General features: G+C 45.5%; 1 protein-coding gene across 1 annotated transcript in view; it reads right to left on the bottom strand.

Annotated features, from left to right (window-relative positions):
- Nucleotides 1-6,105: 6,105 nt before the first annotated feature.
- The window catches only part of RRP1B (ribosomal RNA processing 1B), a gene marked incomplete at its 5' end in the record, with an annotated part of 24,797 nt that continues 18,153 nt past the window's right edge, over nt 6,106-12,749 (bottom strand). The window contains 3 exon segments of the mRNA XM_014584533.1: nt 6,106-9,011; nt 9,899-9,962; nt 11,710-11,862. Of these exon segments, the coding sequence (XP_014440019.1) occupies nt 8,818-9,011; nt 9,899-9,962; nt 11,710-11,862 (411 nt within the window).

Raw genomic sequence — 12,749 nt, 5'->3', positions numbered from 1 at the left:
TCTTAAAAACCTGAGTTGAGAAGCAATTACAGGATTTACAGATTGACAGCCGAAGCGTTAGTCACCAGGCAATGACTAATACCAGGAAGAATTGTAGCAGTTTTTAGACTGGGTTTAGAAAGACAGCAAGTCCTAAGAACAAAAGGTGTGTGCACAGCCCTCCCAGGAACGTGAAGGCTGTGCTGCACGGAAATGGGCAGCCCTGGGCTCATGTCACGTTCTCTGCCGCTCAATCTGAGATCTTGACGATCTTTGTAAAGAAGAAATTTCACCATCATAGCCCGCAGAGAAGGAGTACGTTGCCCTTGGGAACAGTTCCGTAAAACGTTGCACTCTCCCTCTGGCCCCCAGATTGAGAGCAAGGACTTTGCTTTTCCAGCCCTCCTCAAAAGGAAGGAAAAGGTGACCAGTGAAAGTGACATAGATCAGAAGATGAGGTGGCAGAGGGAGATCAGCACACTCCTGTCTTGCTCCCTTTCCTTCACGCCTCTCTTCCTGGCATCACCAGGAATCTGTCTCTGCTTCTTTCCTCCACCCTCTTGAGCTCTGTGCCATCCTCAAGTCCAAGGTCTTTCCACCTCTGTTCCACCCTCCCCCTCCAAGCCTTTCCCTCCCCTGTTCTGGATGACCTCCAACCCTCAGCCCGGCTTGCTGGATGCTCTTCAGTGGCCCCTGAAGTTCACATAGCATGATGTGGGCACCTGTGGAGGCCCACACACGCTCCCTGGCCAGCCTCACCTGTGTGCTGTTCTTCGCTACTCTGGCCTCAGTCAATGTCCCGGCCTCTGCCTCTGCTCCCAGCCAAGGTCCTCATGTCAACTTGTCCTCTAGGCAAACATCCTTAGTCCATTCTTATGCTGCTGATAGAGATACCCGAGCCTGGGGCCCGACAGGTGGTGTGGTGGTTAAGGGCGCTGGACTCCCACATGGTTGAGTGTATTTCAGTCCTGGGCCTGGCAGCTTGCAGTTTCACTTTCCTTCTGTCTCTCTCTCACTCTGCCCATCTCTGGTCAAAAAAAAAAAAAAAAAAAAAAGTTAAATAAAACAATTCTTTAAAATATACCAAGCCTGATTAAAAAAAAATTATTATTTTTCTCATTACTTTTCAATTTGAAATAGAACATGTGCGCTCACCAGAGAAAGAGAGAGAGCAAGTCATCAGGTCCAGGACTCAAACTGTGGTCAGTCATGTGGGAGTGCCCTAACCACCACACCACCTGCTGGTCCCCGAGCCTGATGATTTTATAACTAAGATAATTTATTCACAAACTCTTAATTCTGGTTGCTGGAAAGTCCAAAGTCCTAGGACTACACCATGGCCCATATAAGCACAGAGGACGGGGAGCGTGCACAGAGAGAAGTTCTCACTGATCTCCCTCTTTCTTTTTGGCTAGATTTTTGCTATAGGGCATGCATGTTTGCTGGAGAGACAGAGAGAGAGAAAGTGAGAAGTCACTCCCCGGGGGGATGGTCATGCTGCAGTTCTTTTTTCTTCATTCTCCTTTCAGGATTTTGGGCATGCACACACACGTGCCCAGTGTGAATTTCAAGCCACTGGGTCTGGGACTTTAACTGCAATAGGTCATGTGGGAGTCTAGCACCCTAACCACTACATCACCTGCTGGTTCTTTTTTTTCCTTTTCTTTCTTTTCTTTTTTTTTTTTTTTTTTTTTTTTTTTTAGTAACATCCAGCTTTTGGGAGAACTAACCCCTTCTCATGTGAGCTAGAACTCACTGGCTCTCATGAGACAAGACATCACTAATCTATCTGTGAAGCTGTTCCTCCATGATGCAGTCACTATGAACCATCACTAACTTCTTTTTTTTTTTAAATAAAGAATTAATTTTATTTAACTTTATTTGTTTATTTTAATTTTATTAGAGAGGGACAGGGTGAGAGAGAGAGGGAAAGTGAGAAAGTAAGTCACCAGTTCTGGGACTTGAACCATGGTGGGCCATGTGGGAATCCAGCACCCCCAACCACCATACCAGCTGCCAGCCCCCCATCCATCACCAACTTGAGATCATGCTCCGGGACACCATGAAGGAATTGAGTTTTTACTTAATACCTTTATAATACAGACAATGTTGTCAAGTATTTCTGGAGGACTTATTCAAATCAGTGCACCCTCTCACCTTCAGATAAAGAGCTGTCATGGCCAAATTGCAACTTGAGACATGCGACTGCAGAGCACTGGGATGTGACTAGTCTAGAGGACAGGTACCATTGGCCTAAAGCCCACACTGGGTTCAGACTTAATATGGAACAGAGGCTGTGAGATAGCTCAGTAACTATATATTCACTACAGTTGAAATAATATTTAGGGTGTACTGTGGTAAATAAGATGTATTATTTATTCAAGGTGACTTCACTAGTTTTTCTGTTCATCTGTCTACTAGAAAATTGGGGTTCCAGCTGTGGCTTGCACTTGTGAGGTATTGCTGGTTTATTCCCATCCATCTCATTGGGTCTCTGGACCTGGGTCTGACACTTCCCAGGCACATGGTGGGGGCATCATCAGGCATATTTATGAGCGGAGAAAGCACCATGGGCTCCTTGATCTGAGTCTGCCTTTTTGCAGTGTGTGTGTGTGTCCTCTGGATCTGAGCGTAACTGTTGCACATGGGCGTGCATGCTGGCTGGTGCTGGGCATCCTCCCATCTGCCCGAGTGCCCCGGCAGGGGTATTTAGCAGAACTTCCAGAGGACGCAGCACTGTTCTGCAGGTTTTGTAGGCTCAGAAAACAAACCTAAATCCAGTCTTCTTGGTGTTGTGTTTTTAAACAAAACTTTGGTTTGGCTCATGCCTTATTTATAGAAAAACAATACTGAGTTGGGGAGTTGGTAAAGTAATAGAGTTCATTCCAGTGCTCTGTTCATCTCCTGTGTGAGCCAGCCATGTGCCTGCCTTCTGCTGCACTGCCTGTACGGTCCTAGGTAGATCTGGAATTTAGGGACAAGAGTTAGGTGGTAACTTGTGCTTGCGAAGCAGGACCTCTGGGGAGATCATTCCTTGCTGGGTTTGCTGTGTCCCCTCGGTGCTTGGCTCAGCACCCTGGCTGGTTGAGGACAGGCCCTCTCAGGTTGTGTGCCCAGAGTCACAGGAATGTGCCAGCCTGTGTGCTACTGCTGCAAACTCCCTGGACTGTCCCCAGGCCCAGGTCTGGGGCAAACAAGCCAGCATTCTCTGAATTGCTGGATCAAGGGAACCCCCTGGAGGTGAAAACAAAGCCCTTCTGTGTCAGCTTCCAGAGAGGTGGCAAACTGAGGGTGGTGTTAGTTGTCATGGCAACCAGTCATCAATCTGAGCATTATAGGGCCTAGCACCTCCCACACTGGGATCCCCATGACAAAGTGGAAAGGTCACCATCCCTGCTGGGCCATTAGAGTCCACCTGACTGGGGTCCAGGTAGGCTATAGGAACAAGGCTAGACACTCTTCAAGAAGGCAGTTTCATGAGAATAAGCAAGGGTGGTAGGAGGACAGTCCTTATAGAAGAAAACTTTAGAAACAATAATCAAGTAAGTGACTGTTAGTTTTACATCCTAGTTTTATGATAATATGTTTTGAAGACAAATGGGGGAATTTAGAACATGAAATTATGAAATAGCTACCACAAACAAAATGTCCCCTCCATACTGCTTTTGAGGGGGTAAAAAAGGTGTGGTTAGGGGCAGATGATGCTAACATGAAAGGAAGTTGAGTATTTATTTCTTATTTTATACAACTCTTACTCTTTACAAAACTGATATAGTCATGCCCATAAAAGTGTAACCCATGGCATTGGAAAGCAAACACTCTTTGTAATTATTTAAAAGGGCCTTTTAAAAAATTATAATACAAAGGTCTGTGCTCTACAAGCAGTCCTCCACTGTGCATTATAACAATAAGGCTTACTTTTAATACAAAGACTAAGTGTTTGGGAGTTATGAATCAACCACTGGATTTAACAAACATCATTTTGTAATTGCTTTTTGCATCTTTGTTTTTGGGATCTTCCATGTCATCAGGATGCTCAGTAGCTTGGAGTTCTTCAGCAGATTCTTGATTTGAAGGTTTGCTTTATTTGACCATTTTAGTTTAACCACTGACTTTCAAATTTCTATTCTGGAATTGCTTATTGTAATAAATTTAAGTAGAAAGTGAAGACTGATTTTTGTTTTAGAATGAAAGAGGGAGAGAAGCCAGTATTTTACTAAGTGAATATTTTCATCATTTCACTATTTATGCTGGGTTGTTGGTAAGGCTTGGTTCTGATATGTAAATAGAAGTACCTTCCAAAAAAACTACACTGGAATACCTTTTTTCTTCATCTCTGAATAGAGATTTTTATTTTAACTGATTTATGTATTATTTTACATTAACAAAATTTAGAGTTGTAACAAATTTAGGTCTGTTGTTCAATGCTACCCAGTTTCCCAGCATCACATTAAACATGGCTTTTAAGCCTGAAAAAAACAAAAAAACAAAACAAAAAAACCCTATGAAATTATGTGAGAGGATATCAGGGTCTAATGTGTCTTGGTTACTATGGTGATGTGGTGACACAGAATGTCATTCTTTGTCAGTAGGAGCTGGAGTTATTGAGGATACAATGCCATGTAGCCCACACTTTGAGAAGGTTCAGAAAAAAAGGGATAGTTACGGCAAAACATTAACACCGGTTCATTCTGCTAATCTACTATCAAGTTCCCCTTATATGTGATGGTGTTTCTCACTCCTTGCAAGGGTATTTTTCTTCTCCACATTTTGATTGTTTCAGAGTGGCTCTCTTGGAGTTTATCTTCCTTGAAGTGTGTTTCTTGGATGTGCAGAAAAATGTTTTTGTTCAAGAAGTTTCTAGCCATCAGTTTTTAAAACATTTTCTTCTTTTTCCTCCCCTTTCTTCTGGAACTTTCATCATGTATATGCTGGTATACTTGATGCTGTCCTGTATTTCTGAGGCTCTGTTGTCCTTCCCTCAATCACATCATTTTTTTTTTTTTTGGAGAGGTTTTTGCTACAGGGCGCATGCGCTCGCCAAAGACAGAGAGAGACAGAGAGACAGAAAGTGAGAAATCACCCCCCAGGGGGGATGGCCACGCCACAATCCCTTCTCCTCCATTCTCCTCTCAGGATCTTGGACACGCATGTACACGCGCCCAGCGTGTTTTAAGCCACTGGGTCCAAGACGCGAACCGTGGTCGACTACATGGGAGTCCAGCGACATAGCCATTACGCTAACTACTGGTCCAAATCACTTCATTTCTATCAATAGATTGTCAAGTCTGCAAATTCTTCTGCTAGCTCAGATCTATTAACTGAAGTAAAAAATTCCCAAGAGGGCTTCAACTCTATGAACTTTTCATTTTGGTCACTGTTCTTACAAGATAATTTATATTTGGCTTAAAAAGAAAACCCTCTGATAGAGCACTGTCATCACACCTCCTTGCTCCTTTAAATATGCTTTCCTTTAGTTCTTTGGACTAACCTGTAATGGCTGCTTTGTAGTTCTTGTCTGTGAAGCTTGAAATCTGGGTACCTTCAAAGGCAGTTTCTACTGCCTCCTATACCACTTGTGTATGTGCCATCCTTCTGGAGCTTTGAGTGTCATTAATGTTTGGATGAACCTGGACATTTTAGATAATATAACTGACCCCAAACTCCAAACTCAGGCTTGCTGCTTAGTGACAATCTGTGGACTTGCCTGAGATGCAAGCCACAAATGAAGACAAAGTGTATTTAGGGAACACATGCCTCTACATGTGGAGAACACACAGTGCCTGCCCAACAATAACCAAACCCATTGTTAAGACCCAGTTGCATGTTCTTTCCTGGGGTGGGACTGGGGAGGTCTCTAGGCAGGACACTGTGTCCTCTCGGCTTACCTTCCCAGGTTTAGGCCCTGGGATGGGTGTTTCAGATATAGTGATGAAGGCCTATGAGCAGGTGCAGGACTGCTCCAGGCGTTCAGGAGAGACTTGCAAAGCCTCCCCCACCCCCCACCCCCAGCTCTAGAGAGTAGACCTATGGACAGTCTTCCTGTTAAACACAAGAAAGGCCAACACTGTCCACACCCACAGAGGTATATTTTTATGCACATCAACAGTCAATATCAAGTACAAATGACGGCAAAGACACTTTTTAATTGGACTTGGCTTTGACGAATACTGACAAACCAGGCCTGATACAGTCTGATCATAAATAAACAGTCCTTGCCAGTAGTTAGGTAAATTCAGAGAAAACATGTACAAAAAAATCAAGACTTAATTTCATATTCTTTCCAACAGTAATAATTGCTTTCGGATTTTCTTTACATTCTTTGTGCTTTTAGTTCAGAAGTTAGAAAGAATAAATAATCTGTAAAATCTAATAACAAATTGTACAAAATTGACCAGATCTAGGGAGGGGGAGGAACATTATCATTTTACAAAATACTCTCATTTAAGATCACCAGCATTAATTTAAATTATTTCCTTTTCTGGACTTCCATTTCCCCAAGCAATTTTAACTAGGAAAATAACATGCATCAAATAGAAAACTGGTACTCTAAACACATTTTCTTAATGTGACATATTCTTGCTGTGTATGTAATGAGAATGAAAAAAAAAAAGGTTTTCTTCCTGTTGCCAAAATGTAAAAATTAAAAATTAGCCACAGGGAGCTCCTGAGGGTCCCAGGGTCAGGTCCTGAAAGGACAATCACTGGAGGAAGTCAGGACAGATTTAGAGAACAGAAAGAATCCAAGCTGCACTCTTATTCCTGGCAGGCTCATGGATATGAGCTCAACAGGAGGTGCGCTTATAGGACAGTCATTGGTGCCTCAGAAAAGTCAGATAATACAGAAATGTAAGGAGAAAAGTTCCTGCAACAGTCCACAGAATGAATGTGCCATTTCTGCCCTACAGGTCTTACTGGGACATCTCTGCAGTTCTGGACTGTATGGCTCGTCTGGCTATATGACCTATCTTTAAAGCTGAAATAAAAATTATTAGAAAAATACTTTGAACCAGGATAATGAAACTTTTTTCTTTTTAAACAAAAGTTAAAAATATCTGCTCACTTAAATCTGATCTTTATCAGTTTTGGTTTTGGATGTGATTTTAAGTATTACATCAACACAGCACACTAAAAACCATGCAACCACCACCACCACAGTTATGTTGTACACTAGACTTCTTGTTACAGTGACTATTTAACAGCATGATGTTATTTTTTTCATGACCTAATTATGACAAAAGTTCATTATGTTCATTACCGACAGGCAAAGAACAAAGTTAATATTTCTCACAGGGCCTTCCTCAGTAAGTTGACCCATCCAGTGCAACAACTGGCAGATGAAGTCCCACCCTTGATCCTCGGAATGAATGAAACCAAGGTAGGATCAGTGTAGCCCTGCTACCCAAAACCATGGCCTGGACTGCTCAAGCAACTTGGGGTTTTCTGTTGGGAGCAGCTGGGAGGAAGGGGACTGGCTCAGGTTTTGGTGAAAAACAGGCTCCCATACAGAGGGCGGTGGTTTGGAGGAGGGCAGGTAGCTTTCACTTCTGGATCTGAGGGTTCCAAGCAGGGTGGGGTGGCTGGGAGCACTAAGCGCTTGTGGACAAAAACTATACACTGTGACTCCTTTCCAGATAGGATTTGTAATTGCCTAAGCCATGGAGAAGCCTAGTTCAGTGGCTTAAGTAGCTCCCTGTTCCAGAGTCAGTCTTCTCTGTGACTTGGGCTCCAGTACACCGTGGCCTTAAACACAACCAGTGACTAAGTGACCACTGTGCTAAAAAGGCCACATTTCTGCACCTCCAACTGAAATCTGCCTTCTATCCAGCTTTTGTAATCAACTAAACTAGCAGAACTGTATAAAATCTATGTATGAGTGCCCATGTTCTGAATAAAGTACACTGTAACACATGCGCCAGTCCTTCGTGGCTGCTGAGTTTCTGCTCAGGTGTCAGACAGCACCACCACCACCATCCTCTAGGAACTGAGTTCAACCTAAGATGGAAAAGCCACTTGAAGGGATGCCACTTAGGTCCTTGGCTCAAACATAGATATGCCAGGACCTGGAAGATAGTAACAGCACAAAGCTTAGTAGAGGGGGCTCGCCATGGCCAAGTACTGGGTGAGAGCTGGGGTGGGTGAAGGCCCTCCCATGAAGACACTTTGGGCTTGCTGTCGAGGTAGGAAACAGGGAAGGCAACAAGCCAAGGAGAGGAGAAAAGTCCCCCTGCCAGTACAGAAGGCATCTTCTTTCCCCATCCTCTGCCTGTCTGTTCCCCCAGCTAATTACATGTAGAAAAACTAGGGTACTGATAGGGTCAAAAAATCATCTGTATCCAAAACTGCCAAATGCTTGCAGAACATGGAATGAAACCTTACAAGCTTTCAAATGAAAATAAGGCTGTGAGACCAAAAATGACCAGAGACCAACCTTGCATGGCAAATGTAGCAACTAGTACGACAGTTCTGCAGGAACTGACAGCTGGCCAGAAGTGTGACTTCATATGTCCGTTGTGCTAAAGCATCAATTTACCTAGGGATCACTGCATTCTTCAGCTCCATAGAAGGTCTCATTCCTACACTCATGGGAATCCCAGGAGTTATCCTAGAATGTGAGTCCCGAAGAGCTCAGTACAAGCCACATTTATAGCCAAAGACTCAACTCGTTGGGGCCCACAGCCCCCAACAAAGGGATGGGGAGCGGCAGCTCACAGGCAGAACTTTGTGCACAGTTTGGAGGAATTTAGGAAACAATAAAAAGGCCCCACATTTTTAAAGGTTTAATTTATAGAACATTCTATACAAAAGCAGTTTTTAAAAAAGAGACTGCAACCATCCTCAGAAAAAATCTACAGCTGTTGGCCTTCTCCTCGGAGTAGTGGGCAGTAACTTCTTGGTCACCAGGGGACTGCTTGCAGGGGAGCCGGTGGGTGTCTTCAGCACTCCATGGAGGGGCCTCTGCTCGGGATTAAAGGCTACTCGGGAGAGACCCGTGGGACTGACCAAGATACTCTTGTCTGTCTTCTTGAACTCTGTGCCACACAAAAGTAAGGCCCCTGTTAACTGGGTATGACCTCTGTCCCTTTGACCCACTGGACAGCATCCCATCTTGTGCTTCTGCAGGCCCCACAGAGAGCAGGTCCCAAAAGCGTCCTGAGGAAGTTAAAGTAGAGCCACCATTTCCCGCTCATCCATTTATCGCTCCAAACAAAATGCCGGGGGGTGGGGGGTGGGGGGCATGCACACCTGGACAGAGTCCAAGGGATTCCCAGGGTCAGGTTCTAAAAGGATAATCAGAGGCCCAAGTGTGTGCGTGCCTACAGAGCTGCAGGAGGCACCTTCCCTCCGATGTTCTGGTTTAAAGGAGAGGCAGCATTGCCCCAGGTGAGCTCCTCAGGTCCCCACCGAGATGCTCCTGTACACACACACACACACACACACACACACACACACACGCTGCTGTGGTCCCCACGGGCAGGCCTCAGGCTCACTATGAACTTTAGCAACTTTGGTTTCTTGTGAAGAAATGACGAAACATGAAAAGTAGTAAGACAGGAACATCCCTCCTCCTCCCTCTTCTCCCGGGAAGCATGTGGTTCTGAATTTTCACAGAGGAAGCTAGAGCTGCTGGACCATCCGGATCCAAAAGGCCTCTTTGTGAGATGGTCTGAAGTGTTAGGAAGGTGCCAGAACATGGCTTCCCACTCTTTTTGTCAGAGGACCTTCTTAGGAGGTCTGAGAAATCTGCCCTCACCCCCAGCGGTGCTTAATGACAGCACCTTGAGGATGAGGACACACAGTCATTGGCAGGGGCAGCCTTTGACCTCATACACCAGGATCTCCCACTGCCTCATGATAGTGTCTGTTCAATGGCCTGCGAGGTCTCAGGAAGCTTAGTCCCCAAGCAGATCAGACTTACCTGCAGTCATGTTTCTGTTCAACCCAAATGTGACCTTCTTGGAGCTGGACGGCGTTTTGCTTAGCTGCAGGAGAAAAATAACCGTGATGAAAGTGATGTGCAATCAGTCGTGCCATGACGAGCACATGTGTGGAGTCAAGGGGCCATTGGTACTGCAGAGCAAACAGGATGCCCCACTCCTTGGGTGCACAGTGCTCCCAGCCTGCGGACTTCATCCAGCACTTTGGTGTGTGCAGTGTGCCTCCCAACTCTACAGATGGGTTGCAGACCCCGGCAGTGCGATGTTGCAGCTACTGGCCTCATTACTGGCCATGGTTTGGATAGTGAAATAAAATTGGAATGTATGAAATCTCCCAAATAGGAAAAAAATTTACCACGGAAAAGCCATAAGGATAAATGTTAATAACTTGCTTCATTTTGCCCCAGAGTTTTAGACTTTTTTTTTTCCCTTCATGTTTTTGCCATAGGGTGCGTGTGCTCACTGGAGCGACAGAGACAGAGAGAGGGAAAGTGAGAAATAAACTCCCGGGAGGATGACCATGCCATAATCCCTTCTCCTCCATGCTCTTCTTGGGATTCTGGGCATGCATACACACGTGCCTGGTGTAATTTTCAAGCTGCAGGGTCTGAGACGCAAACCATGGTCAGCCATGTGGGAGTCCAGTGCCTTAACCACCTGCTGGCCTCAGGATTTTGAAAAACATTTTTTCTGTGGGGGAGATGTTTTTGCTGTAGGGCATGTGTGCTCGTCAGAGAGAGACAGAAAGCAAGAAATCACCCCTTGGGGGATGGTCATGGTCACGCCACAGTCCCTTCTCCTCCATTCTCCTCTTGGGATCTTGGGCATGCATGTACACGTGCCACCAGGTCTGAGACTCGAACCACAGTCTACTACTACATGGGAGTCCAGTAATATAGCCATTATGCCATCTGCTGGTCCCTAGAATTTTGAAATTTTAACTTGAAAATTCTATGAAATTGATTATCTAACTTTAATGAGTGATGATTCAACTTTGTGCACAAGGACTACAAATTATTTAGCTATTCCAATAGTTTATCAAACTTAAGTATATTCTTTTCTATTTAAAAAAGTCCTAAACCAATCTACTTTACATGAGGAAGTACCTCCTCCTCAATATTCCCCAAACTCCATATTTGTGTGTGAATCCCACCCAAATTTCTCTCCTAGCACTTTCGTTTTAACATTTCAAACATTTCATGAGGAACCTGGCTTTGTAAGCTTGAGCTGCACATCCTTTAAGGCACAATATGGTATCAATTGCACCTCAGAGCCCCTGACTTTGGCCCTTTGGGGTGGGGTCACACCTACAGGATCCCTCAGCATCAGTCCTAGAATACTCAGAACCACCATGCTGCCACCAGGCTGAGAACCTGGCTTCAGAGCTAGCCTGGACTCCTAATTTTAATTCATTATTGATGTTTTAGGTTTTTGCCATAGGGCATGTGTGCTCACCAGAGACAATGAGTGGAAAAGTGAGAAATCACCTCCTGGGGGAGATGGTCACGCCTGCACATGTACCCAGTGTGATTTTCAAGCCACTAGGTCTGGGACTTGAACCATGGTTGGCCATGTAGGAGTCTGGTGCCTTAACCATACCACCTGCTGACCCGTTGGGCTCCAAACTTTATCAGGAACTTGCCCATGGTGGCCAGGAACAGAGGCCAATGGGTCTGCTGAGTGTGCAACTGGGCTCAGGGGGGTCACAGATAGACCCGAGGCCTGGTAGCTCAAGCCCCTTCCTGTGGCCCTGTGGTGGGAGGGGCCATGCCCCTCTGGGGAGGGTGTGTACCTGGACGGCAGGTTCTGGAGAGCACGTGGCAGGACTACTTTTAGATTTTCTGAAGAACAGAGGCTTTGGTGAGAAGGTGGTGTCAAACTTCACAAAGTCATTCTCTGTTCTCATTGGTTTCTTCTTCACTGGACCAAATGTTCCGCTGCTTCCCTACGTAAGCAAGGGGTGAGTAGTGAGGGTAGGGGTTGCACTACAGGGTCTCCCTCCAGTCCACCCCCACACACAGGAACTGACAACAGGACACTGAGGTGGCAGAGAAGTCCCTCAGCGGAGACGATCCATAGCCACTGCCGCCTATGTGAAATCTGCAAAGAACCTTCTGCTTTACAGAGCTAGCCTTCACACACAGATCAACTCTTCCTCTATTAGGCACCATCAATCGGGGGCAATGAAGACGTCTTTTTTGACAAGCCTCCACTGTCATTACCTTCATCTTCCAACAGCCCTCCCTTTATAGTAATTCATTTCCTCATTTGTTATTAAAGACATCACGTCTGCTAAAAGTCTGGCACTGAATACTGGTATGACTTCCCAGCTGGACTCTTGGGTCCCTTCCAGGTAGGTGCAGGGTTCTCTGGTGCATGGTAGCTGACAACCACAATGAAGACCTCGCTTTAGTTCTGGGATCTCAGGCAGCTGGGAGGCTGGGGCACGGATGCTATGAGGTTGATTTCAGCAGCCTTGGTGTCCCTGCCTTGGAAAAGCTTGCTGGTTCCCTGAGCAGGGCCCCGGAAGCCCGCATGCTCCTGCCTGATGTCCACAGAGACATTGGGCCACACTGCCCCTGTCAGGAGAAGACTTCTCTTAACCCTGGACCAACTTAGCAACCATCTCAATCTTCTCTAGAATAGGCTGCTAGGGGCCTAGGGAAGGAGACACCAAGAAAGGATATGTCTGGTCCTCTTAAAGAGGAAAACACTGAATAAAAAGCAAGCAAAGGGCAGAGGTGTCACAGTGAAGGCAGGAAGGTGACATAGCCAGGTAGGGGAAGATAGAGGACCAGAAACTGGGAAATCCAGCTTAGTGCTGTTTTCCCT

Source organism: Tupaia chinensis, unplaced genomic scaffold, assembly GCF_000334495.1.
Source record: "Tupaia chinensis unplaced genomic scaffold, TupChi_1.0 Scaffold147038_1, whole genome shotgun sequence".
In the NCBI taxonomy this organism is placed as follows: Eukaryota; Metazoa; Chordata; class Mammalia; order Scandentia; family Tupaiidae; genus Tupaia; species Tupaia belangeri.
Note: the sequence above shows the minus strand (reverse complement) of the source record. Positions and strands in the feature narration are given on the sequence as shown.